The sequence below is a fragment of the Cyprinodon tularosa genome, unplaced genomic scaffold (assembly GCF_016077235.1).
Source record: "Cyprinodon tularosa strain WSP-4 unplaced genomic scaffold, ASM1607723v1 ctg102, whole genome shotgun sequence".
In the NCBI taxonomy this organism is placed as follows: domain Eukaryota; kingdom Metazoa; phylum Chordata; class Actinopteri; order Cyprinodontiformes; family Cyprinodontidae; genus Cyprinodon; species Cyprinodon tularosa.
The window spans coordinates 837,389-865,295 of NW_024037805.1; the positions used below are offsets into that span (position 1 = coordinate 837,389).

The window sequence follows — 27,907 nt, forward strand, 5'->3', positions numbered from 1 at the left end:
TCATTGCTCCCCTGTCACAGCGTTGAATGAGCCACAGCGGTGCTCCAAGCCCCCCTGCCGAACAACCACCTGTGGGAGAAACGGAGAGGAGTTCTGACTAGCGCTACCTGCTGAGTCCTGACAATCATACAGTCAAAGTGATTCAAAGTTTTTCATCTAAGGAAAACCAGTTGATTGCATCGACTCATTGACTCGAGGGCAATCCCTCACACTTAGCATGCTTGTAGTGACAGTGGAGAGGAAAAACTCCCTTTTAACAGGAAGGAACCTCCAGCAGAACCAGGCTCAGTGTGAGCAGCCATCTACCGACTGGGGTTCAAGGAGACAGAAGCAGAGATACAGAAATAAGCAGAGGTACAAAAGGCAACTGTAAACCAGCTCTACATGCAGCCCTGTGCAGAAAACCCACACCCAGGCAGTGAGCTCCATGCCAGCTCACTGGCAATGAAGAGAGCACATCCTGCCAGTCACAGTTCAGGAAACAGGACTACACTGAAAAATAGGCAGTGCTCAAACATCTATCGACAAAGGTGTTGAAATAAATAATAAGCATCTCTGAACAAGAAAGAACTTTAACCCTCTGCCAATCAATTTGGGGATTGTAAGCCAGGTGACTCCCAAAATGAGAGGAACCTTTGCCGACTGAATTATCATAAATTCAATTTTCTCACCGGGATTACCCAAGTAGTCAGGCTAATTTTCTCAGTGCCAGTTACAAAACTTTTTATATGTGAGTTTTTTTGGTTCTAAAAAATTTGTTTACACCCATGGCTATCAAGTAAGAAAACTCACCCCAGACTTTTTGTTTGCAAATGCTCTGGTATCCTAGCCTGGGTGCCAGTCAGAACTTAGCCCCGCCCACAAGGTTTGAGTTCGGGGAAGTTCGGTGTGGCTCTGCTCCATAGTAGCACGAGTATTATCGCCCACTGTCAGGCGATCCAATCAAATTGTCAGGGCGGACTTTACACGATGATGGACAGATGATCAAGAGTAACGTAATCAACCACGTGACCAAAGCGCGCTAGGGTGACAACAATAATGGCTGCCGCTGGATAGTTTGGGTGAGTAGATTCTGCTATTAGGTCTGTTCTAGAAGATATCGACAGCAAATTAATTTTAAAAGAGGAACAGAGAAACGCGATCAAGTCTCATCTTCTTATTCTAGGCGTGCAACTGCACGCTTTGACTTTTGTTGACAACAACTATGCCCTGCTTAACATACGTCACGCACTCCGTTGCTCTTATTGGTTGTAGGTCTATCCAATTGAGTGTAGAGGCATTTTTTTTCCTGGTTCGTTCGAAACACGCCCCATAATCACAGCTCTATGGAGCAGTATCAGACTCATATTCTGACTAGAATTGAGTCGGACTACGTCAGGCTACTGGTATCCATCCATTTCACATATTCTTGTTAGCAAGATTAATTTAAAAATGTATAAATAAACAACCACCAATGTTTTCTGGAGAGATACTGTTAGTGATAAGTTTAGAGGGTTGGTGCTATATCATCAATGATGCGTGAAAGCTTATTTCTTTTCTTCAAGAGATTATTTTAAAAAAAAACATTTAATTGCTTTACATAAAACAATAAAAACAACAGTTTATGTCATAATTTAGGATGTGAAAGTCTTTATGACATTTTGCTTTAAATAGTTCCTACCTATACATCTGTCAGGTTTATAAAATGCACAACAATCCATTTGCAAAAGAAGATCACACCCAAAAACCCCTTAGAAATTAAAACTCTGGACTTTGTTTTAAACGTTGAAGACGTTTCGCTTTCTGTCCAGGAAGCTTTTTCAAATCAAAATGGCAGAAATAGTGTTGAGTTTGAGGCCTTATAGAGTGGACCAAAAAACAAAGCCTTGTATTGTCTTAGAAAATATAAAACTTGAACCAGACAAACCTTGGGAATAGGCAGTTGTTTGGGTTCTTTGTTAGCCTGCAATACCCCATACCTGTCAATGTCTCTGAAAGAGGGAAATTGTTGTCCTGGCTGAACAGGTTAGATGTTCTGCAGGCTGGGGTTGCGATTATAGCGGGAAGGGATCAACTTTATCGCTGAATTGAAGGTTTTTGAAAGTTGAAACCTGAGTTCACCCCCTCTGTTTAAGATCTCTCTTAATCTATAAATGGCTTCTTTCCTACCCCTCTTAAACCACCTATCTTCTTTGTCCAAAATGTGAACATTCTGGTTTTAAAAAGAATTTCCTTTGCCTATAAGGTGTAGATGTACCGCTAGTGGCGTTGCTAGGGTTTAATGGGGCTCCAAGCAAGACATTTCTGGGTCTCCACCCCACCTCTGCACGCAAAAGAAAAAAAAAAAGTTTTGGGAGAAATAAATGCACAATTTCTAGAGCATTTAAGATGTATACTGAAAAAAATAGACTAGAATAGATTAGTGGTTCTCAAAGTGAGGTCCAACAGAAGTCCATGACAGCCCAGGCCTATGAATAATCATTGTAAATAATCTGACACCAACAAAATATATAAAATATGAACTTTAGTTTATTACAAAAGTGCACTGTAAATTGTTAAACTTCAAATATAAAAAGTAAAATCTAGTAAATAATTAAACAATGTAGGAAGCCATATAAAAATGTAATAGCCTTAACACATGCAGTGGAGATAAATCATACTAAATTAAATAAATATTTAAAAATTAGGCTCAATATTAGCAGGTTAGCTGCTAATATTGATGTTTCTTGTTAAGCAGCATTCATCATGATTAATTGTTAGCTACTGTATGTCCCTTTGGAGTCTGTGACAATACAGTAGGTCAGTAGGTAAAATGCTCTTACCACTGTCTTTCTTTCATTTTTCCTCTTTTTCTTTTCTCTGTCTCTTTTTTTCTGCCCCACTGGGATAACTCTTCTTCATGACTCTCTCATGGAAGGTTGGGAAGCTTTACCATAAAAGTTCACCTTTTGCAGAGTCGCGCCAGCAGCGTCAGATGCAGGCTGAAGGCATGGGGTGGGGGCCCAACAAGGGGGATTTTGACTACGGTGTCATTTCATTGTAAAGTAAATCCCCAGTCTTGTCGTTGCTGTGAAGTACAATTTGTCAGCCATTGGGGGCCCCCTAGAGGCCCGGGGCTCCAAGCAACTGCCTGGCCTGCCTGTCCACAAGCCCCGCCCCTGTGTACCATTGAGTCTTGTCCAGAGAAGGTCGCTCTCCTATGTTGGGCCATGCATCTGTGGAGATGTTGTTTGGTTTCTACAATTTAAAGATCAGTGCATTCCTCGCTGCATTGAGCTGCATAAACCACTCTGCTCATATTTGGTCTGGGGGTTTTGTCTTTAGGATGCAGTGGTCTCTGTTTAAGGGTGTTGTTAGGTTTGAGATGTACTGGGATTTTGTGTTTATAAAAAAATCCTCTTGAGTTTTCCTGAGATTCCAGCAACAATGGGAGGGCGATGTTTTTGTGTTTAATCTTCTCACCGTTATGTTCTTCATGCTCGGCCCGGTGTTGTAAACTTCTGATGACAGAAAGTTTGTGTTCCAGTGTGTTGCGTGAGTCAAAAAGAAAATATTGGTCTGTGTGAGTGGATTTCCTATGCACTTCAATGTTGAGGTTTCCATCTCCTTCCATGCTCACCAAACAGTCAAGAAAAGGTCACTGGCATCCTTTCTGGTGAATCTAATGTTGTGGTCAACTGAGATGTTGTGCCTTGTGAAAGCTTCTCTTTCTTTTAGCTGGATTTTGTGAATCTGTCATTCACATATCTAAACAAATGGCTCAGTGGTGTTTCTTTTACAGTGTCCAAAGCTCTCTTTTCCGTCTCTTTCCTGTAAAGATTGGCTACAATTGGTGACAATGGAGATCCCATGGCACAACCATGCTTCTCTGTGTAAAAATTATTCCTGAACTTGAAATAAGTTGTGAAAAGGCAAAAGGTCCAGTAGGATGCAGATCTGTTCCAGAGTGAAATTAGTCATGTTGTTTAGGTCACTGTCTTGTTAAAGACATTTTCTGACTGTTTCGACTGCCTCTGATATAGGTATGTATGTGAAAAGAGAAGTTACATCAAAAGATACCAGGGTTTCTCCTGACGCCATCTTTAAATTTGACTTTGTTAGCAAAGTCTTTGAAGTTTTCTATGTGATGCGGTGTGTTTCCCAATATATTCCAAATAAGCATGGAATATCCTACCCTGGATATAATCTAAAAAATAAAAAAACTCAGTTTGACTCAGCAAAACTCAGCTTGGCTATAGTACCCAAAACTAGCAAACATTCTGTCGTCGAGGTAGTGGCAGTCAGCAGCTTAAGAACACCCCGTCAACGTGGTAACCCCTTGCAGGTGTGTGAGGAGGAGAATCAGAACCAGGCGCCGCCTGGTGGAGGAAGGAAGACAAACACACAAACACACAGACCACACAGACTGGAGTCCTAACAGTTTGAAGTAGTCCGTGGTTTCTTTCACTACAAATTACTTAACATTTTTCTTTGTATTGGCTTTCAGGGAAAAGAAAAAGGAGAGCGAATACAGTGAATGAAGTTCCGATAAAAATTGTAATTCTTTACTTGTCAAATAAATATGACATGTCAAAAAATGTTGGACGATATCTTGAGAATACACTAATTTAGTTAATTTATGAGCAGTAGATCATCTTTTTATCAATACAAACTCTCGACCGCACAGGCTTTTTTTAAAAATCTGTTCAAATTAACTTTATCTCAAATCTCCCACTTTTCTGTCTGCTGAAGTAATCCTGCCAATAGATAACTAAGTATTTTTTTAAATCTGGAAATTGTATGTAAAGATTGTATTTTTAATATGTCACCTCTCAGTTGAGAGAATATGAAGAGCCATACAGAGAATGTCAACTAAATATGTTCTTTTCTTTTTTCTTTTTTTGCTTCAGTCTACTTATATTTCTGGAAAATCCACGACCACATCGCTATAAAATTCTGGCAGAAGCTTCTCCATCTCCTTCTCCAACCTCGACTGCCTTGGTGCAGCTTATTGATTGCTTGACCAAGCCAATGATACTAGAACCTGCCCATACCAAAGGCCTGAAACAGAGCTGATAAGAGCAAAACCAAACCTGTTACATCCAAGAGGAGTCTGTTTTGCAAAGCAGGTTTAAACCCAGACTAAAATCCTCAACTCTGAATTGGTCAAGCCTAAGGTTGGGAACTCTTATTTGTCAGTTTCATAAAATCTGCTGTGAGTTAGTTTAATGAACTCTAAGTAGGTCCACTTATAGTTGAACACGTGTAAGAAGTATGAAAACCCATTATCAGTGGAGCTCCGATTTGACGAGTCACCATAACAGGCAACAGGAAGTGCCTATATTACTTCGATGGAACTAGAGATTTTAATGCAGAAATCAAAGAAATGAATGGAGAATGTGTTTAAAAGAAAGAGAAACAGCACTGCAGCTGCAAAGGAGAGGAGGATGAGGAAGTAGAATACTGTTGCTCAAGTTAATCAGAATCAGAAATACTTTAATAATCCCAGAGGGAAATTACTTTTGTTACACGCCCCAGTTACAGCTTTATATATATATATATATATATATATATACATCCAACTACACAAGATAATAAAGATAAAAATAAAAAAGAGATTAAATATATACACATATAGCTCTTCTGTATATATATATATATATATATATATATATATACTATATATATATGTATATATATATATATATATATATATATATATATATATATATATACACACATGTATGTATTTGTATGTATATATATATATATATATATATATATATATATATATATATATGCATATGTAAAACTAAATCCAATTAAAGTGAAAATCCAAGTAAAGTGATACGTGGCGTGCAAAAACAGTGCATAAATGTCAATACCGGGGTGGGGTGTCTGATTCACTTGAGGGAGGCGTTATAGAGATTGATGACATATAGGAATGATTTGGGAATTATTTCCTGTGGCGCTCTGTGGTGCATCTGGGTAAGAGGAGTCTTCTGCTGAAGGAGCTTGTCTGCTGGACCAGTGTGTCGTGGACAGGATGTGAGTCATTGTCTAAGATGGACTGAAACCTGGACAGCATCCTCCTCTCTGCCACGGTGGTCAGGGTGTCAAGCTTCTCCCCAACAACATCACCGGCCCTCTTGATCAGTCTGTTGTTTTCAGTGACCCTCAGCCCACTGCCCCAGCATGTGACAGCAAAGAAGAGCATGCTAGCAACAGCTGAATCATAAAGCATCCTCAGCATCGCCCCACAGTTGTTAAAGGACTTCAGCCTCCTCAGGAAGAATAGTCGGCTTTGGCCCTTTTTGTAGACCGCCTCAGTGTTTCTAGTCCAGTCCAACTTATTGTTAAAGTACACTCCCAGGTACTTATACTGCTCCACAGTGTCAACAGGAACCCCCTGGAGGGAAACAGGGGTCACAGGTATGTTTGTCCTCCTCAGATCCACTATTAGCTCCTTTGTCTTTGTCACGTTGAGCTGTAGGTGGTTCAGCTCACTCCAAGTGACAAAGTTGCCCACCACAGTCCTGTATTCACTGCCTTAGTTTATTTAAGTCTACTATGGCAGGTCAATCTTACAATTAATAAAAACGCTCTCCTCTCCGGTGTTCTATTTCTAGACCACTAAAATAGGATTCTAACTGATTTGAATCAAAACTGTTCACTCTTATGTGTAAGTCAGCCAAAATGGACATTCATTTGTTGACATATGGAACTCAGTGGTCTGGTGAATCGGAACCGTAAAGTCTGAAGGAGAAGTCACAGTGATCTGTTCAGGGACTGTAGAAAACTTTACTTAGACTTGAATATAGCTGGAGAGAAACTCACGTTTGAGGGGGCTCTTGTTAATCCTTGAATCCAGTTTGTGGGGAATTGATCCAGAGGAGAGGGAACTCGTTGGAGAGCGGACAGGTAGACGTAGGTAGACGACGTTTTCCGATGAGGACTTGAACGGATAATGTTGAGGTTTCTCCTTGCTCAGTGTGACTCAGTTAATCCTTCCAGGAGAGGAAGAAGGTCCAGGCTTATCCAGTGTCTAAGGAAGGCTTTCTGCTGAAGAACAAAGACAAAACAAGCTTAGACTCAGAGAGACAAGAAAAAGGTTAGACTCTGCTAATCTCAGTATGGCTAGAGCACCCAATACTGGCAAACACTCTGGCGTCGAGGTAGTGACAGCCCGTTGCTCAAATACTCCTCCGGTAATGATCCAAGGAGCCACAGGTGTGCAGGGAGGCCCAACGAGGAACAGGGCACCAGCTGGTGGTGCAGAGAGAAAAAACACAAAAACAACCCACACAAACTGGATTCCTAACAAATTTCTAGACAATAGAAATGGTTATTCAAGATATGAAGAATGTCATTTAGTTTTAAATGTTAATTTAAAACTAAATGAAACAGGGGTAAGAGATGGGAAGTATCGAAGTACAAATACTTCGTTACTGTACTCAAGTAGATTTTTCTGATATTTTTACTTTACTTTACTGCTTTTTTTTTTTGGCGACTTTTTACTTCTACTCCTTACATTTTTACACAAATATCTGTACTTTCTACTCCTTACATGTTAAAAAATTGTCTCGTTACTTTAGTTTTGAATCATTTCAATGGAGTTACCGTTATTATTTTTCTCGTCATCAATACCAAATTCAATCTAATTGGATGGAAATCTACGTTGCATTTGATGCACCACTACAAGATGAATCGACAGATTCGGCGGTATTCATTCGCGGCAAATCATTGCAGCTTGGTGGCGGTGGCGTTAGCATAGTAGTATGGACGACGAGATGATTGAAAATGAACACAACGGAGATCTAGTCCTATTGGCAGACATCCATTTAAAATGTAGGCAACGGCATGAAAAAAGTGGTTTCTACTTTTACATTTATACTTTAAGTAAATTTAGAAGCCTGTACTTTGTTACTTTTACTTGAGTAAAGAAGTTTAATCAGTACTTCCACTTTTACCAGAGTATTTTTTAACACAAGTATCTGTACTTTTACTCAAGTACGGAAAGTGAGTACTTTTGCCATCTCTGACAGGAGTCCATTTCAATAAGCAGGTTTTCTCAACATTCTAAGTTTTCTATACCTGAAATATAGGTTGAGTTTTACGTTTCACAGAGAGAGTTTACTCATCCTCTGTTTCTATTGCTGTAGTAACATTCTCCACAGCGGTAACCTGGTCGGGCTTGTCCTCTGTCTCTTATATCCTTAAAAACAATCACATTGTTTAATTTCCAGATTTATTCAGGAGGTTTTCTTGTAGTTTTGTAATTAAAAAAGTGCATAAAAAATAATTCACTAGGTGCATTAGGTTTTAAAAACAAACACTGCACATTCTTTTGGCAAAGTTCTAATTAGAGAATGATTGCAATTTATTCACAGAGAATTAAATATTTATAGGGAGAAGATTCTACAACTCAGTTGACAGGATAAGAGATTTATTGGCTTATGGTTTATTTAATGTGAGCGACATGAAGATAATTTTTTTTATACATTTTACAGTATATGATGAACTATTTAAATTATTTTCAGATTACACATAAATAGATTAATTCTGCGGGGGGAAAAATCGAATTACCTTAGAGTTTTGAAAAGGATTTACTCTGTGTTAACAACCTACTGAGCCTACTGGTACAACCTGAAGCAATTCTATGGCACTGATAACTACTAATAACAGCCATTTAATGTGATGATAGCATCTGTAGCAGCTGCGAACAGCCACTTAGTATTAACTGTGTATTGGAAGACGGAATCAAAATGAGGAGGAACCCATGAGGATATGAACAGGTCCTTTCTATTAGAATAACTTTTTAAGGCTTCTTTTTCACCTGCTGCCAGGTGATTTTACCTAAATAGAATACATTAATCTATTAGCATTCAAGAAATAAACCTGTAATTTTAGCAAGCCTTTCGGAAATGTATTAGTATGACTGAATCTGTATTTCTGATATCTGAAAAAAAAAATCCTTGTCAAATTGACTATTTTAAAACAAAATCAAATTCTCCACAACTAGAATAAACATTCTGGATATCTCGAATTGAATTCAAGATCTCCATATTCCTATTGTTAATAATCCGTGTATCATTCGTTCTTTCTATTTTCAATTGCCAATCAAAAAACAAAAAATAAAAAATTGACTGGTTATTTTGTTTTTTGTTTTTTATCGTTAAACCAAAAACGAAAAAAGGATTGGTTTTTCATATTTCAATTCTAAGCTCAGATCAAGAATACGAAATGGAAAAACGGACAGCAACGCAGAATTTGATTTTAATATTTAATCGGTACAGTTTACAGACCTTATGGCAGAACTGGAAATGAAGACCTGAACTCCCAACACATAGCTTTTTTAGTTACCAGTAGGTGGCGGTAATGTACGCCTTCAATTTCTTGCCAACCGTCATTACAATCCACACGAAGAAGAACGCATCACTGATTATAGAGTGTGTTTTTCCTCTCTCAAAAAGTTCGATAATTAATGCAGAAAACGGTTCAAATGCAGCAATTGCCTTTTGTTTAGAAATGTTTTGTTTTGATGCTGTCTTCATCCACTGTAAATGATTTTTCTTTGGCGACTTACTTCATTTCCGGTACCGCTACATATCAAAACAACAACCATATTTTATTTTCATTTACATGGCAAAGCAAAACTGAAACGCTGTTGATTTTCTATTAATCCGTGTATCATTCGTTCTTTCTATTTTCAATTGTCAATCAAAAAACAAAAAATAAAAAATTGACTGGTTATTTTGTTTTTTGTTTTTTATGGTTAAACCAAAAACGAAAAAAGGATTTGTTTTTCATATATCAATTCTAAGCTCAGATCTAGAATACGAAATGGAAAAACGGACAGCAACGCAGAATTTGATTTTAATATTTAATCGGTACAGTTTACGTGACCCGGAAGTTTGGTGGAGCTTTAGCTAAAAAAAACAATTGGCTTACCCCCATAGATATCCATAATAAAGGCTTTATTATGGATATCTATGCTTACCCCCACCACGTTCGATCAAGCTGCACCAGATAAGGCAGTCGGACCTATCAGCCATGGACAGTTACGGTCGAGGATCCAAGCGTGTGACTCTTAAGGAGGAGGACATGACAACTGAGAAAATCAGCAGGATTTTCCAGGTATAACTTTTTTCTTGAAACTTTTCTGTGCACTGTACTTTTAACTAGCAACAACAAACAGCGTTCTAGCGTCGCCATGGTAGCCACTTCATCACCCCACTGCCTCGCAAAGAGCTATTTCCGGGTCACGTAAACTGTACCGATTAAATATTAAAATCAAATTCTGCGTTTTTCCATTTCGTATTCTTGATCTGAGCTTAGAATTGATATATGAAAAACAAATCCTTTTTTCGTTTTTGGTTTAACCATAAAAAACAAAAAACAAAATAACCAGTCAATTTTTTATTTTTTGTTTTTTGATTGACAATTGAAAATAGAAAGAACGAATGATACACGGATTCCTATTAATCCGTGTATCATTCGTTCTTTCTATTTTCAATTGCCAATCAAAAAACAAAAAATAAAAAATTGACTGGTTATTTTGTTATTTGTTTTTTATGGTTAAACCAAAAACGAAAAAAGGATTTGTTTTTCATATATCAATTCTAAGCTCAGATCAAGAATACGAAATGGAAAAACGGACAGCAACGCAGAATTTGTTTTTAATATTTAATCAGTACAGTTTACGTGACCCGGAAATAGCTCTTTGCGCAGCAGTTGGGGTAATGAAGTAGCTACCATGGCGACGCTAGAACCACACACTATGTTGATCGAGAAGCTGTTTGTTGTTGCTAGTTAAAAGTACAGTGCACAGAAAAGTTTCAAGAAAAAAGTTATACCTGGAAAATCCTGCAAATTTTCTCCGTTGTCATGTCCTCCTCAAGAGTCACACGCTTGGATCCTCGAAATAAAACGTAACTGTCCATGGCTGATAGGTCCGACTGCCTTATCTGGTGCAGTTTGATCGAACGTGGTGGGAGTAAGCCAATTGTTTTTTTAGCTAACGCTCCACCAAACTTCCGGGTCATGTAAACTGTACCGATTAAATATTAAAATCAAATTCTGCATTGCTGTCCGTTTTTCCATTTCGTATTCTTGATCTGAGCTTAGAATTGAAATATGAAAAACCAATCCTTTTTTCGTTTTTGGTTTAACGATAAAAAACAAAAAACAAAATAACCAGTCAATTTTTTATTTTTTGTTTTTTGATTGGCAATTGAAAATAGAAAGAACGAATGATACACGGATTCCTATTAATTCCATTTTTCATTTTTTCGATTTAGGTTTTAAAAACGGGAAAACAAAAAAACCACACGCTTGTTTTCTTTTTTTCTTTTTTGTTTTGAAACGAAAAAGCCAAAGAACGAACCATACACGAATTGTAACTGTATTACAGATATCATAAATACATATTCAGTCAAGCTAATAAATGTCAAAACTGCCCCTTATAATGTGTAAACATTCTTGATATGTATAACTTAGTTCTTATTAGTAAATTTTATCTTTTTTACTTTCTAAAATTGAGTTTTTGTTGGGAAAATGTAATTTTGCAAATCTCTCATTGCAGATCTTTCTAGAAGTGTGATTTTGATCAGGAAGATCTTATTTTAGTGATCTACGAATAGAAAAACAGAGAGGAGAGTGCTTTTAAAATATGTCAAAAACATAGTTCTGTCACAGTAGACTTCATATAAACGTACGCATAAACTCGAGCAATAATCTTCTATTACGTCATCTCCCTCTCCTTTGCTGCTGTAGTGCGGTTTTTCTGTCTTTTAAACACATTCTCCTTTTTTCCCTATTTTTGTATTAAAACCTGTATTTCCAGTGAGATGACATTTGCACTTTCTCTTGTCTGCTATCATGGTGACTCGTCGAATTTGGGGTCCACTGATAATGGATTTTCATACTTGTTATGCTGGTGTTCAACTCTGAGTGGACCTACTTAGAGTCGATTAAACTAACCCATGTCAGCTTTTATGAAACTGATTTTAAGCTTAATTAATTCAGGGTTGGGGATTTGAGTCTGTTTGTAAAACCCGCTTTGTGACATGGACACCATGTCACAAAGCGGTTCATTGGCTCCCTCTACTCAGCTTCTTCTTCATCCTAATTACTGCAGAGTCACCTGAGCATCAGAATGTGTTGGAAGCAAATTTTTATAATGCTTTATACGCTTAATACCTGCATCTCACATAAATTGATCCCAAATGTCTTACCACATCAGGTATCACTGGGGTAAAGAGTGTCCCTGAAAATTATTAATTTCTGATTTAAAAAAACATTTAATAAAGCATTATTAATCAAATAATATTTTTTTAACCTATTGGAATTGCATTGTGAATCCAATTTCTCTAAATAAGCTGAAACCTAATCTGACCACATTCCAAACTCTTCAAGATAAACTTTAATTCTCAAGCATAAAATCCAACTAAACTGTGATGTTATTGCATGATTTCATTGAATGTAGTTTACAACCATGTTTTCCTTCTTTGTGTTCATAGTAGCTTAGTTTAGTTTCTGTAGTTTAGGCATGACTTTTTAACTGAAATATGTTTGACTTGGAGCTGAATGATCTTTTTTATAAAATCTTATATTGAACGGAGGTTGTGGTGAATTTATTTCATATATGTGCATGGATGGATGGATGGAGTGGGCAATAAAAATATTAAAGGTAGTGGTTCTCCTTCAAGCCAGCATTTTATTAAACCTTTGTAAGGGCGAACAGATAGAGTCTTGCCAATGTTCCTGTCTGTTCTGGTCACACAGGTTTTACCTAACTACTTATTTATTATTGTTATTTTGTACACACAAGTGTATACAAAAAGAAATTTCATTTCGTTCAGCTCTCTAGACTATTTCAATTTTTTAAAGTGCAGCCTGGATAAAGGCAGAGATGGGAAGTAACGAAGTACAAATACTTCGTTACTGTACTCAAGTAGATTTTTATGGCGGCTTTTTACTTCTACTCCTTACATTTTTACACAAATATCTGTACTTTCTACTCCTTACATTTTAAAAAATTGTCTCGTTACTTTAGTTTTGAATCATTTCAATGGAGTTACCGTTATTATTTTTCACGTCATCAATACCAAATTCAATCTAATTGGATGGGAATCTACGTTGCATTTGACGCACCACTACAAGATGAATCGACAGATTCGGCGGTATTCATTCGCGGCAAATCATTGCAGCTTGGTGGCGGTGGCGTTAGCACAGTAGTATGAACAACGAGATGATTGAAAATGAACACAACGGAGATCTAGTCCTATTGGCATCCATTTAAAATGTAGGCAACGGCATGAAAAAAGTAGTTTCTACTTTTACTTTTATACTTTAAGTAAATTTACAAGCCTGTACTTTGTTACTTTTACTTGAGTAAAGAAGTTTAATCAGTACTTCCACTTTTACCAGAGTATTTTTTAACACAAGTATCTGTACTTTTACTCAAGTACGGAAAGTGAGTACTTTTGCCATCTCTGGATAAAGGTAAGCAGCAGTGATAAAAAAAAACTGTGATGAAAGAAACTGTGGTGAAAAAAGGCGATGTAAACAGGACTGTATAGTTACAGTCCAACATTCATTTTTGGGGGGTTTCTTTTTTTGTTTTTGTTTTTACTTAAGAAGCACAGAAAGGAATTCTCACAGACAATATGTAGAGTTTCTCACATATTTTCTCACAAACCAAAGCATTTTTTTATAACTGTGGGTCTAAAGGAGTCCAGGCACTTACCAAAACATCTAAAAGTGAAAATCAGATTCTGAGGTGTCAGTAAGATGAGAACTGTGTTCAGCCATGTCTAACTGGTGCTCTGTTAGAGCAAATACTTTTAAAAGTAATTAAATCCTAATTAACAGTCGGATGGGATAGTAAATAGATTTTTCTACCACAGGCATTATCAACTTCCAGACAGAAGCGACCTTCATGTGGTCCAAAAAGGAAGTTTTTTTAAATGTGTTTTGTTTGGATGAAAATTTTGTATGAAAATAAAATAAATGACTCAATTTGAAGCAACAGACATTTACTAACACTGCTTCCAGGTCCTCCCTCTTTTCCAGCAGTGAGTTCTAACGCTGATAAGAATGATGGCGGGAAGATGGAAGATAGTGCAAATGTCTCAGTTGTTTCTGAATGCACAGAAGTATTTGGTGACTTTGAAATCCCACATTCATGTTAAAAAAAAAATAAGCCCTGTGTTAGTCTATCCAAACAGGTTACAGTAAATGTACAGTATGCAGTGACAAACAGTAAGTCTCTTGCTAAAGTTCTGTTTTTTCAGCTCTTCAATATTAGGTCACATCTGGGCACTTACAAGCTCAGAACATGCTCAGGACTGTCAGATAGATGGTAGAGATTTCACCTAGTTAAATAAAGGTTAATAAAATGGTATAATGCAAGGAATTTAACAGTTACATATTATTCCAGGAAAGTTTACAGTGAAACCACTGATCAAAGAATAAGTAAACATTTTCTAATATGAGCATTTGCACCAAATATCAGCGGTTAAAGAATTTGATCTGCCTGTTTAAAAAGTATTTCTGCCCTTAAAGGAAGATAATTAGATACTATGCTATAAAATAATATAATGAAGATTTTTTTTTTATTTATTTGAAACATAAATCCAATTCCATTGGCAAGTGTTCGTACTTACAAATCAAGAGAAAATGCACTTATCTCAAGAAAAAAGACCTTACTTGTTAACAAAATCTGAATTCCTGGTCTTTGTGGATTTTTTTTCATGAATCCTAACCTGTTTTTTTAACTGCATTCTAAAACTTTGCATCATCCTTTCTAAAAACATGAAGCATTTGCTTTAGTTAGTTTCGGCTTCCTTTGTCCTTCAAACTGAAAATAAGACTATGCAACCCCTAAATCAACTTTTTTTAAATAAAGAACTGTATAAATAAATGTTAGAGCATTCCAAGATTTTTAACCCGCATCCCTGCCCTACCCTATGCCCCAAATTCTCTATGTTATACAGCTTAAAACCAATTAGTTTATAAAAATTGTTTCAAAAAACAATCCTTTGCTTTGGCAAATCACCATACATCCATGTGGCTGTAGGTGTAGGATGCTTTATGGCAGAGAATGTCAAAATAAACAAGAACATAAATATCCATTCTATTCTATCAACTTTGAATTTCCCTGATCGAATGGCTGTTAAATCACTTCATAATATTTAAAAAAAAGACAAAAATAAAAGTGTTCCTATTGTAATTAATTTAATAAACATTTATTTTACTTATGACTAAACACAAATCAGACACTGAAGCAGCAAGAGAATACAAAAATATATAAACTTGCTGACATTTTAATTTGGCAGGAGCACAAGAAACCTTTGCAATAACATACATTTCCATATTTACAGTAAATGTTGTTCCTTTGTCATCTGTTGGATGTCGCAGGTTTGGATTTGTTCTTATCAGCTCTGTTAACCTGTGCATAAATTGTTTCAGGCAGTTGGTTTGGGCCGGTTGCAGTATCATTGGGCTGGTCAAGATGATGGGAAAACTGCACCAATGCATAAGTTGATGTTGGAGAAGAAGGTGTTGTAACCTCTGCAGGAGATTCATAGGGATTTGTTTGTGGATTTTCCTAAAAAACACAAAAAGATTGAAGCAAAAAAAAAAAAACATGTTTCATTGATATTCTCTGCATGGCTTTCTGTGAGAGCTAACACTCATATGAGGAGACATATAAAAAGATCATCTTCAGATTAGAAAAAAAAGTTTAGTCATCTAATGAAAGAATAACTTCAGCAGACTGGGAAAAGCAGGAGGTTTAAGATAAATTTTAAGAGAATTTCTAAAGCATTTGTGCTGTTAGTAGTTTGCATAGATAAAAAGGTTGTCTATTGCTCTTGAAGCAACTAAATTTCAGTTTATTGTAGAGATATAGTCCTTTATCTTCTACATTTCTGAATTGGTTGACAAGCAAACAGGGAGAGTTTTTCTTTTAAGAGAGAACATACTGCTTACCTGAGGGACTTCATACACTGTATGTGCACTCCTTTTTCTTTTCCCTGCAGGTCAGTCACAAAAAATAAAGTTTGCATGGTTTGAGGTGACTTGAGTCATAATTTATTTTAAAGTGACACCGTAGAAAGTGTGACACTTAAAATACATAGTGATTTAAAGTTTAGGTTGAGAATTACATAAGAAATTTAGTTTATTTGAATGACAAATATCTTCAATATTAAAATCACCCGTATCTCCATCCATTGGAGACAATTAGACAGGCGATGCAAACTCAATGAACCACCTTAATGTAATGTAATTCTTCAAAATGGGCATTAAAAAACATTGATGACCACATATCTTGTGTCACTTGTGCTGCCACCAGGGCCGTCACAGGTAGGGAGGAACGTTCTGTGCCAACTTGAAACAAGTGAGGCTCTGCTTCTTGACATAGATGTCAAGAAGCAGAGCCTCACTTGACTGATCTGTTTTCTACTTCTGCTTCTATTGTGGCTTTTGCTGGCTCAACTGGAGACTTCTAGAAGAGACCACACTTCTCCATCCATCCACCTATCACAATTCTTTACCGAACAGCCAGCTGGTGGGTACTTCACTTTAAATTACTGTGGCATGAGAACAAGGTTAATTCTTCCAGGAATTCCAGGAGAAACAGTAGGAGCTGCCTAGTTTTCTTAAGTGTTACCAGGATCTTCTTGCCAGGTCCCTTCAGCCTGGATCTCTGGTCACTGGATGTCAAGCTTTCCAGTCGCGTGTTTGCATACGTCATGCAAATTGAAATCTAGCTCAAGTGAGAAGCCGTTTTGACTGATTGGCCCAAGGTAGTAGGTTTTACAACCAGACCAGAGGGTGGAAGAGATGGGTCATAGTCCTCATTGTTGTCCGAAAAGGTTAGCTCCACCCGCCCTAACAGCAAGCCAAGCATGCCTCGAGTGAGACTGTGCTCTGACATTCCAGGTGGTAGTGGGTCCACAGCATTTAATTTCCACCAAACAGGTTGGATCCTGTTTACACTCCTCTGTCTTTGTGGAAGATTTTAATGTGATTTGGCTGAGAGGCAGGGCATTAATGAGTTGTAATTTTTCCAAGTCCACTCGCTGACAGTAAAAGTCTAAGCCGAGGCGATGCGTCATTCTAAATTGGGGCGGTGGCAGCCCTAAGTTACTTACTCTACTTGGATTAGGTCTAATCTTTTATTGTAAACTGTAGTGTGTACTATACTAAGTTTTTCATACCGCCATACAAACTAACACCTGCCGAGGATGTGTTGAGGAGGAGTTGTCGAGATGTGAGTCGACTCAGCTTTATTAAGTTGACTTGTTAACAAGTCGGCTTTTTGGTGAATGCCCCACTGAGAGGCTAGAAAGCAATTAGCTGGTGGCAAATAATCTAACCAGGTGTGGCCAGGTTGGGGGCAGCATTGCGGCTTCTCCAAGTGTAGCTTATACAGAAGGGGTATTGCTACTCTGACCAAAGTACAACCGTGGTGCTAGGTTAACCTTCCACTAGTTTTGCGGTATTTCTAAGAGAATAGCTAGCTACTGTAATAATTGAAAAAAAAACAAAAAAAAAACAGAGCAAAACACCCAGCAACTGAGTCAGGCTCATGGAGAACTATATACAAGCGAGGTTAGTTTTTTAGTAAACTTTGCTGTGATATCCCTTTAAGTAAGCAAAGGGACCCTGCCTCCCTTTAACTGACAGGCTTACTTTCCAGCCAATACTGACGAGGAGTGTTTGAGCTTGTGGAGCTTGTGCTCTGAGAAGGTTGCAAGTACCCAGTTTGATCCCCACAGCCTGCACTCTGGGTCCCTGAGCAAGACCCTTAACCCCACACTGCTCCCCGGGTGCCGTAGAACTGAAGCCCACTGCTCCCCAAGTGGATGGGTTAAATGCAGAGTGAATTTCTCCATTGTGAAATCGATAAAGTTCAATAATAATAATAATTATTATTATTATTATTACTACTACTACTAGCAAGCGTAATGTATTCGGAGCTTATAACGAGGTCACACTGAAGGCATTCCTAATGTCAGATATAAAAAGAAGGCTATAAAATAGAGCCATCCACGAGCTTAAAGCCCTTATCATAAAAATAACTTGTAGTATTGTTGGATGCTCTTACTTTAAAAAAAAGAGGGGGGAAATAATTATAACATACAACCAACACCTAAAATAATTATTTCCAAACATCTTTCAACACATAAACATGATTTTAATCTAATTCTGCCCTTCTTAAGAAAAACTCATCCCTTTTGCAGTCAACAATATTTTTAAGTGTTTTTCTGTTTTTAAGAGTTATAGATTAATGTACTTAATCAAACATATTTTCTGATAGCTGAATTATTTAATTCCCTGGCTTGTTTTAAATAATTTTTATTGAACCAGAAAGTTTGTTTCTGATAGGTAATAGAACTGTTGTCAGTTGCCAGATTTAACAATGCAAGAACAGCATAAGAAATTTGAATTCTCTTCATTTACAGTGAGGAAAATAAGTATTTGAACACCCTGCTATTTTGCAACGTCTCCCACCTAGATTTCGTGGAGGGCTCTGAAATTGTCGTCATGGTGCAATCCCACTGTGAGATACATAATTTTTTTTTTTTTATCCAGAAATCACAGTGTATGATTTATAACTATTTATTTGTATGATCCTGCTGCAAATAAGTTTTTGAACAGCTGTCTATCAGCTAGAAATTTGACCCTTAAAAACCTGTTAGTCTGCCCTTCAAAATTTCCACCCCCATTTATTACCCTAAATTAGATGCACATGTTTAAGGTCGTTAGCTGCATAAAGACACCTGTTTACCCCACACAGTCAGTAAGAATCGAACTACTAACATGGCCTATTAAGAATTAGATTCATTTATTTGTATTTTGCTAAATTATTAATGTTACAGATCTTAGCTTGTGTGAATGGTAGAGCTGTTGTTTATTTGTTTATGTATTGGTTTTGCTTAGAACCTCCTCCTTGTAAGTTCGCCTCCTGCTAAGATTAACAAGTAGAAGCAGCTGCTGAGGTGGATCTGATTGTTTGTTTGAAGGAGTGAGGTGTGCAACAGTGTTTTCTCACACCACTTAACGTTTATACTTGAATTTTTTGTAAGTCAACTCGGAGAATATTTCTGTTAATTTTATGAAACAAGAAAATTCTACACGAGTTCTTTTTGTTTTGTGAGTCGAAAAACCTCCTCCTAAGACTACTCTGGCAATTTATGATTTTTTTAGAAACTATTTTGATGCAAGAGTAGCCGTAAAAAGGGTACACCCCCGCAAGGCTGGAAAGGGCTACGGGGAAATTGCCATCAGATTGGTGACAAAAGGTCCACTGTTGGAGCAATCATTAGAAAATGGAATGGACTGTAAATCTCCCTCAGACTGGGGCCCGATGTAAGATATCACCTCATGGGGTCTCAATGATCCTAAGAAAGGTGAGAAATCAGCCCAGAACCTCACGAGGGGTGCTGGTCAATGACCTGAAAAGAGCCAGGACCACCGTTTCCAAGGTTTCTCTTGGGAGACATCATAGTTTGAAATCATGCATGGCACGGAAGTTTCTCCTGCTTAAACCAGGACATATCAAGGCCTGTCTTAAGTTTGCCAATGACAATTTGGATGATACAGAGGAGTCATGGGAGAAGCCATGTGGTCAGATGAGAGCAAAATAGCTTTTTGGTCATAATTCAACTAACCGTGTTTGGAGGAAGAAGAATGATGAGTACCATCCCAAGAACACCATCCTTACAGTGAAGCATGGGGGTGGTAGCATCATGCTTCAGGCTGGCTGCACTGTATTAAGGAGAAGATGACCGGGGCCATGTGTGCGAGATTTGGGGGAACGACCTCCTCCCCTCAGTTAGAGCACTGAAGATGGGCGGAGGCTGGGTCTTCCAACATGACAATGACCAGAAGCACACAGCCAGGATAATCAAGGAGTGGCTCTGCAAGAAGCATACAAAGGTTCTGCCGTGGTCTAGCCATTCTCCTGACATAAACCCAATAGAGAATCTTTGGAAGGACTGTTTCTCAGCGACAGCCCAGAACAGGACTGATCTAGAGAACTGTGTGGAGGAGTGGGCCAAAATCCCTCCTGCAGTGTGTGCAAACCTGGTGAAAAACAGGAAATGTTTGACCTCTGTAATTGCAAACAAAAGGTAGTGTGCCAAATATTAACATTTATTTCCTCAGGTGTTCAAATACTTATTTGCAGCTGTATCATACAAATAAATAAAAAAAACCTACATTGTGATTTCTGGATTATGTTTTAGATTACGTCTCTCACTGTGGACATGCACCTACGATGACAATTTCAGAGCCCTCCATGATTTCTAAGTGGGAGAAGTTGCAAAATAGCAGGGTGTTAAATACATATTTTCCTCACTATACATAAAAAATTTTATATGAAACATAATTTACACCCTAGTCAATATTCATTTAAAACCTTTATATTAACATTACGGCAATAAAACTACTTTAGCCCTTTCGTGATTCGATGGGTATTGCATTGATTTGTTTTTGGTAAAGAGCTCTACTGCTTAAAGACTGGAAGGTCTCTTAGCCATCCCCCAATCTTTAGCCAGGTCCATGGATTTCTAAGCACATGTAGAGACACCAAAGGGCCACTCCATAAAAAAAGATTAGTTAAAAGCTAAACATCTTAGAGCAGGGGTCTCAAACCGGTTCCAGAAAGGGCCATGTGGCTGCAGGTTTTCTTTCCAACCAACCAATGGCACACAAGACTCCATTCATCTCATCAACTGAGTGCAATCTGAACATGATGACTTAATGAGATGGATGGACTCTGCTGTGCCATTGCTTGGTTGGAAACAAAACTTGCAGCCCTTTCGGGAAACGGACAGGGGTTTGAGACCCCTGTCTTAGAGGATAAATAATTTTGTATTTCATATCAAATGATGAGGTGGAAAATTGAGGAAAAAACTAAAATGAATCTGATTTGTTTGAAACAACTATATACACAACACATCCTAGGAACAAAATGTGATGAGTAAATGGATAAGTAACAGATACTTACAACTTTTGAACAGGCAAAAGATAAGAACACCTGCTGCTGCTGTTATTACTGCTGCTGCTGATATCCCAACTATGGCAACTGCATTTCTGGCTGTAGGAAGAGATAAAAACATGTCACAGGTGTATTTCCTAAGCACACTTTCCATTTTGGAACATTGGAACAAACAGAATGTCAGATCCACATGTTTTATTGTCCAAATGAAAGAAAGCTGCTACAATCTGACAAATAAATGCATTTCTTCATATTTACTCCTAAAACATTTAAAATGTTTAAACAGTTTGCAGATATTTTAAGGGACAACTGTAAAGTTCTAGGTTTATTTCAGCTTCTTCCAACACACAGACAACAGTGGCCTCTGATGCAGTAGTTCACCCAGCTTTGTTGTTCTGTTCTTGGGCAAGATACTAAATCCTCTGACCTTCTGCAAACCACCTACTGATGGTGGTCAGAGGACCTGTATCTGTGTATGGCAGTCTCCCCTCTGGGGAGGGCAGCAGTGAGTCTTTGTCTGGCTGGGGGAGTGACTGAATTTAGTGTAACGAGCTTTGCATCTCCTGACTTTAAAAGATGGAATATAAGCACAGGCCATTTCTATAAGGGACTTCACCCAACCTGACTGACCTGTGCATGGAGGTGCATGATTGTGAGTAAGGCTGGGTGTCAAATGCTTTGAAAGGTCAATGTGACTAGAAAAGTTCAGTTCAATTAGAATTAAGTTAGAAATTCTTAGTTGGTCGGAACAAAAACTACAAATGATTAATCCAAATCCTGAAAAATGCAAGATGGGAGCGGGGGTTAGAGTAGAGACTGTTAAACAAAATTAAAATCATAATTGTATAAGTCATTGGTCACAAAGGTTACAGTTTTGATGTAAATCAACATGCTTTAGGTTAGATTAGAGTAAGTATTAGAGTCAGCTACAATGCAGCTGTCGAAATAAATGGCAGCCAATGCAACCACTGATAATGTTTAAAACATAAATTTGTTAAAATGAGTATCTGCTAAGGTGTGAGTGTTAGGGTTAAAATGATAATAGTCCAAGTTTTGTAATTAGTCTATAAAATCAGGTTGTTAGAGCTTAATAACAATCCTGATGTAGGACACAGACTAAAGGCAAATAGACAAACTGTTAAGCTTCTGAGTTCTACGCTTTAGACTTATAAATAAAAAAGAAAAGAGCCTATTTCATTTTATTCTGTACATCGTTGTGTTTAACTATTTTAGGTTTTTCCATGTTAAATATCTATCTGTTCAATACTATAAATTGAAAGTCGCAGCATGGTTCCTTTAAATCTTACCTGGTTCGTTCTTGCAGAGAGAAACAAAAGGCTTTGTATCATTTGTCCAGCTTACGTTGTTGCTATGGTTACATACAACAGAGCCTTCCTGTACGTAGACCGTCAGCGAAGAGTCCTTCAAATCTGGTTTGTTCAGTGGATGGCAGGTCTGATTGTCACATTGAAAGATGCCTTTAACTTCAGAATCCACCACTTTACAAGTTGCTGTAAAATTACAGTCCCGGACATCCAATGATTTTATTGTTAATTTGATTGGAGACACTGGATCTGAGAAAAGAATAGATGTGATTGATTTCATAATAGGGTGCTTTTATAATGTTTCAAAACAGGACAAAAAAAGAAGTAACATACCTTGGACTGTGACAGTGTAATCAGCTATAATCCTCTCTTCAAGTCCAGCTGCTCTTGCCTTATAGTTTCCACTGTCTTCATGTTGAACATTTCTTATTACCACAGAATAGTTTTGTTTAAAAAAAGATGCTCTACCTTGATATTTCCCAATGACTGAGGGTTGAGTGCCATTATTAAATTTTACAACAAAAGTAGAGTTACATTTCCAACTAAAATCATCTCCTTGTTTAATTTCATTTTTGTCTACATCCAGCAGCAGGTCCGATCCTTTCTTCACAAACCGAGTTTCAGAGCCTGAAAGAACAAAATAAATTGTATTTCAATTATTAAATAATATCATCATGTTCAGTTTCTAGAATATCCTTCAATTAATTTTGAAGCAGCAGAGGAGATCTCTACACTATTAGACTGTGACCCTGTAATCATTCATCCATTTTCACTCACATTCACACACTGATGATGGCAAGCTACACTGTAGCCACACCTGCCCTGGGAATCGCGGACAGAGGCGAGGCTTCGGTACACCGACGCCACATGGCCCTCTGAACACCACCAATAGGCAATGCAGGTGAAGTGTCTTCTCCAAAGACACAACGACACTGATAGCTGGAGCTTAGGCTAGAACTGTCAACCATTCAATGGGTGTCGCCCCAAAATTAGAACATTTAGTCGTTCTGGTCCATTTAAGCTGTTCAGACAACTATTGTCAAGAAGACAAGGCTAAGATAAAGAAGGCAAATACTTCCTCTGCAATCTGTGCTTATATTAATTATTTTGTCAAACATGACTCAAATAGATTCTGTTAATACTTAAAGATGTTTCCTTCTTTTTGTACAATATCTGAGAAACATTCTTTCTCGGATTTGGACTGGGTGATCAAAATGATTGAACAGAAGCAAAGAAGGCGTTCTACTACGATATTTTTCTGTTCACATCATATAAAGTCTCATCACATGCTGCTTTGGGGCTATAGCTTATTTTTCAAACCTTGGTTTAATCAGAAATGTATATTGACAGATATAGTTTTGCAAGTGCTTCCTTGCCAGAACAGCCATCAGCACAAAGAACATAGCTGCACAGAGAAAAAACAAAGTTCAACATATAATCTCTGAAAAGCAACACTGGAAGCTATCTCACTGATTTTAATCATATCTATGAGGCTCACTGTTTAATCAGGGTCAATAATGTTCTCCACAATCCAGCATGACTCTGTCCTTGTTGCTGACAAGAAACCAATAAACATAAACCATATATTTTCTGTCTTGTATTTCTTTCTTTCCTTTATCATACTTTATGACTTTAGAGACTGAGTTAAACAATTAAATTTTTGTTTTGTACTTGTCCTGTAGTCCAGGGATTTTTGTCTGATTCCACTTAATGGTTTTGGTAAAAATACTCAATACTAAAGACAATAAGACAATAATAAGACAATAATAAATCTCATTCTAATAAACCAACACATACGAAGTGAGAACATTCAAAACTTCAAAGCTGAGCTCAAGATCTTTTGTTATAACACAACAGACAACCTGCTGCCACAAAGTGAGCTAAAGAGTTTAATACAGGGCCAAAAAAAAAAGTACTGTATTTTCACGACCATAAGGCGCACCGTACTAAAAGGTGCAGTCTCAGTTATGTGTGCCATTAATGTATTTAACACACACATAAGGCGCTACGGATTATAGGGCGCGGGTTTTATGTACCAGTACATATCCTCTTTTACGTTTAAATACCTCTACTGAGCGGGAGCAAAACTGAGTATGATTGTGCTTTATTCATGTATTTATTACAAAGTATTAAACAAACCTGGGAGTTGGCCGCGAGACAGACACATCGCTGATGACACAGAGCGCTCTGATCACTCCTCTGAAACAGTTTGACGCATAAATTAACTTAAAATGCAGAAATCTGCCGGCAGAATATGTTCGCTTTTATCATCCTGGTGCCTGCAGTTTAGATTATTTAGATGAAAAACATCTACCAGCTGCCGCGGTGAACCTCGAGGAGGCGACCCGACCAGAGGCTGCTGTTGAATGGGATCCTACTGACAGCGCACCGCTGGTATGTGAGGGTCTGAGCGGCTCCGACAGAACTAATATTAGAAGGTAGGATGGTAATCTGGATGAATTGACTGCAATGATTAAGTTTTCAGGTGGACTTTCTCACTTAAAAACATATTAAACTACTTTATTCCCACTGATCACAGCAAATATAGCTGCAAAGCAGAGGAAGGATAGAGTAGCTCTGCCCAACTGCGCTTCAGAACTAACTGGTACAAGCAGCAAAAATGAAGCAGCAGACGCATGAACGTAGCATTACTTTGAACGGCCGGTTCACACCGATGTCGAGTGGTTGAACTTCCTTAGTCAGACCTCCCGCAATAACAGCAAGCACAGCGTTAATTTGTTTCACCATGTTTTTCACATCGGCTGTGAGATGGGCACGCATGGAGTCACAGATCAACAGCGATGGTGATGCGTGGAAAAAACCACCTGGTCTCCTTACATTCACCTCCCTCAGCCACTCTTTCATCACCTCCTCAATGAGGAGATGAGGAGTTCTACATAAAGCACATACCTGTTCTTTGATACACAATCCACACCCACACTTCCCCCTTTAACGTTCTCACGGTGGTCTCAACAACGTCCGCAGTAACAACACACGTAGGGCGCACCGCACTATAGGGCGCGCCGCACATTTTGAGGGATAAAAAAGACGTTTATATGCGCCTTATAGTCGTGAAAATACAGTAACTAGACTTTAATGAAATATTCATAAACATCAGCAAGCATATAAAAATATAATTTAAAAGTTCACTAAATACTAAGAGTTTGGGTCAGACTAGAACTACTTGTCTTAACATATCAAATTTAGCTGAAACACTGTCAAGTTAATGTATTCCCTACCAAAGTCAGCGCTGAAACTTAATGTACAAGAAAGAGACCCTGATCAGTTCAAATATTTTGTGTCATGAAATCTTCACAGTTTTAAGACTGAGCACAATGGTTGATTATCTTTTAAGTGTATCTGAAATTTAAGCTGTTTATGCTGCTTTTCGATGAGAGGAATTTAAGGCATTGATTTTAGTCTTTAATCAGCTCTACCTTCTATACCTACCTTCAGCTATACCTGCCTTCAGCTATACCTTCCATTGCTTCATAGACATCAATTTCGAACAATTGAAAACTATTCTGTAAAAATTCAAAATATATCCACTGGACTTGGTTTGCAAGATTTGAAGACGTTTCGCCACCTCTCAATTCGAATGTCTGGATCCGCAGTGAGTTTGAGTCTTATATAGACAAAGCCTTGTATCGCTTGGAAACATTCAAATGGTAACCGATGAATGGGTCGTTTGGTTCCATCGTTAGCCTGTAATATCTGAGACCTGTCTATGATTCTGTGGATCGGTCGTTAAAGGGGGTGGATTGCCGTTAAGGGGGGGGATTGTCTCCTGTAATTACAGGAGACAATCAGAATGACTATGACCTGGATGACTGAGAACCTTCATCACCAATTAAAAACTAGAATAATTTAACAAACTTATGACAAATACAATGAGAATACATTAGTTCTAAGAGTAGCAAACCATGAAACACTAACAAAATCCCCACTAATAGTTATTCTCTCTATCCACTGCCTATTGAGATAATGTCTGGTTAATAGAGTGGAAGCTGAAGTCCAAAGACAGGTTGGATAAATCACTGAATCTTATTACTTTTTGGAGAATCTACATTACATTTTTTTTTACATCACCCACATGTGGTCGCCTTAAACATTACATCTAACTGATAAATAGGGCTTTTTTTCCATATTACCTTCTTCAAATCTACAAAGGTTGTTCAATTAAGTGTTACAAATTGCCACAGAAACTATTAGTCCGTTTTTGTAAGAAATAACATGAATTTTACCTTTAACTGTATCCACCACAAAGATGAGAAGAAGCAGAACAACCACAGCCATGACTAGGAGTCAACTGTGAAGCGGAAGTCAAGCGTTCTCTTTTTTTTGTTTGTACAGTTTCCCCTTTTTAGAGAGAGCTTTTAAAACCGCCCTGCACAGAAGCATACTGAAACTAAATAAAATGTATAGACTTATTCAAGACTGCATGACAATCAAATAAATGTACTTACTGTATATAGTGCCAATTAACAACATATAATCTCAAGGCACTTTAAAGGGTCTTTTCACAGAATATAGACAGATTTGTTAAATTTAAAATCAAAGAAAACCTACATCTCTGAAGCGTTAGTGTTGGAGCTCAATGTAAACGCCCCTCTGCTACTACCGACGGAGGGTTTAAAGAAACAGAGCAGACGCACAAAAGGAACACAAGAGCCATGATCTAACAAAACTTTTTATTTAAGAAAAAGACAATTCATGCTAAACAAGCATAGATCTTCATTCCCTTTTTGTTCCAATCATCATAGTCAAATTAAAATCAGTTCAAACAAATCTTGTAGTAAAATTGTAATTGCAGATTACAGTTTTTGATTTTTACTTATTTTTGTTACTTAAATTGTTCATATCATTACTGTATATATTGTTATTAAAGACAAGATAAAGACATTTTTTTTGTTTTTAAATTTTATTTTATTACCCGTTTTCTGAAGAAGTAATTGCAAATACTAGATTCAACTGCCCTTTTTTAAATAACTGGGAATTAGTCATTTAATGTTCTGAGAGAGATTCTGATTCACATTTCTTTGCAGGATTGGATTCTGAAGGATAGCAGCCTTTTGAATATCATGCTAAAAGACTTGAATTAAATTATAGTATAATATAGTTTCCATTCTAAAAAACTTTTTTTTAGCAATTAGGGTTTAGACTTTCTTGTGTTCTTTAGATTATTATCCTAATTTATATCTTATTGTCGCTTGAGCTTAACACAAACTGAGGGTCAGACATTCACCTTCATCCAAGTGATGATGAACTAAAAAAAGACCCTTCCATGCAGTAATGACATATTATCTATGACAGTAGCAAGCAGCTGGATTTAAAAGAAAACACAGATGTTAATTGTTCTGCCAACATCAATGAAGCACTTTTTTGGATAACTTATTTAGGCTCTTAAGCATGAGGAATATTTGAGCAATGGAATATCAATGTCAGCTTATGTTTGTGGGTTTATGGCAGACATAAAAATTGTGAAAAAAAATTAAGGTTTATTTTCATCAGGACACAATCTGTTGCTTTGACATGTTTTAGCTCCCCAAATGTTGTCTTCATCAAATTAAATTACTTTCAAAGGTACTTTTGTAATCCAAAAATGAAA

At 37.4% G+C, this 27,907-nt stretch overlaps 1 protein-coding gene and 1 long non-coding RNA gene across 2 annotated transcripts; both read right to left on the reverse strand.

The window, feature by feature from the left end:
* LOC119779955 (SLAM family member 5-like) lies at positions 1 to 26,877 on the reverse strand. Its single transcript, XM_038279822.1, is given in 6 exon segments — positions 1 to 69; positions 12,999 to 13,064; positions 13,709 to 13,716; positions 22,282 to 22,548; positions 22,633 to 22,926; positions 26,544 to 26,877. Coding segments are annotated over 6 exon segments (756 nt in total). The 5' UTR covers positions 26,596 to 26,877.
* Positions 15,254 to 16,125, reverse strand: LOC119779439. Its single transcript, XR_005280227.1, has 2 exons — positions 15,955 to 16,125; positions 15,254 to 15,571 (listed from the first exon to the last, which is right to left on the reverse strand). It is a non-coding gene; the product is annotated as an uncharacterized LOC119779439 (long non-coding RNA).
* Positions 26,878 to 27,907: the final 1,030 nt, after the last annotated feature.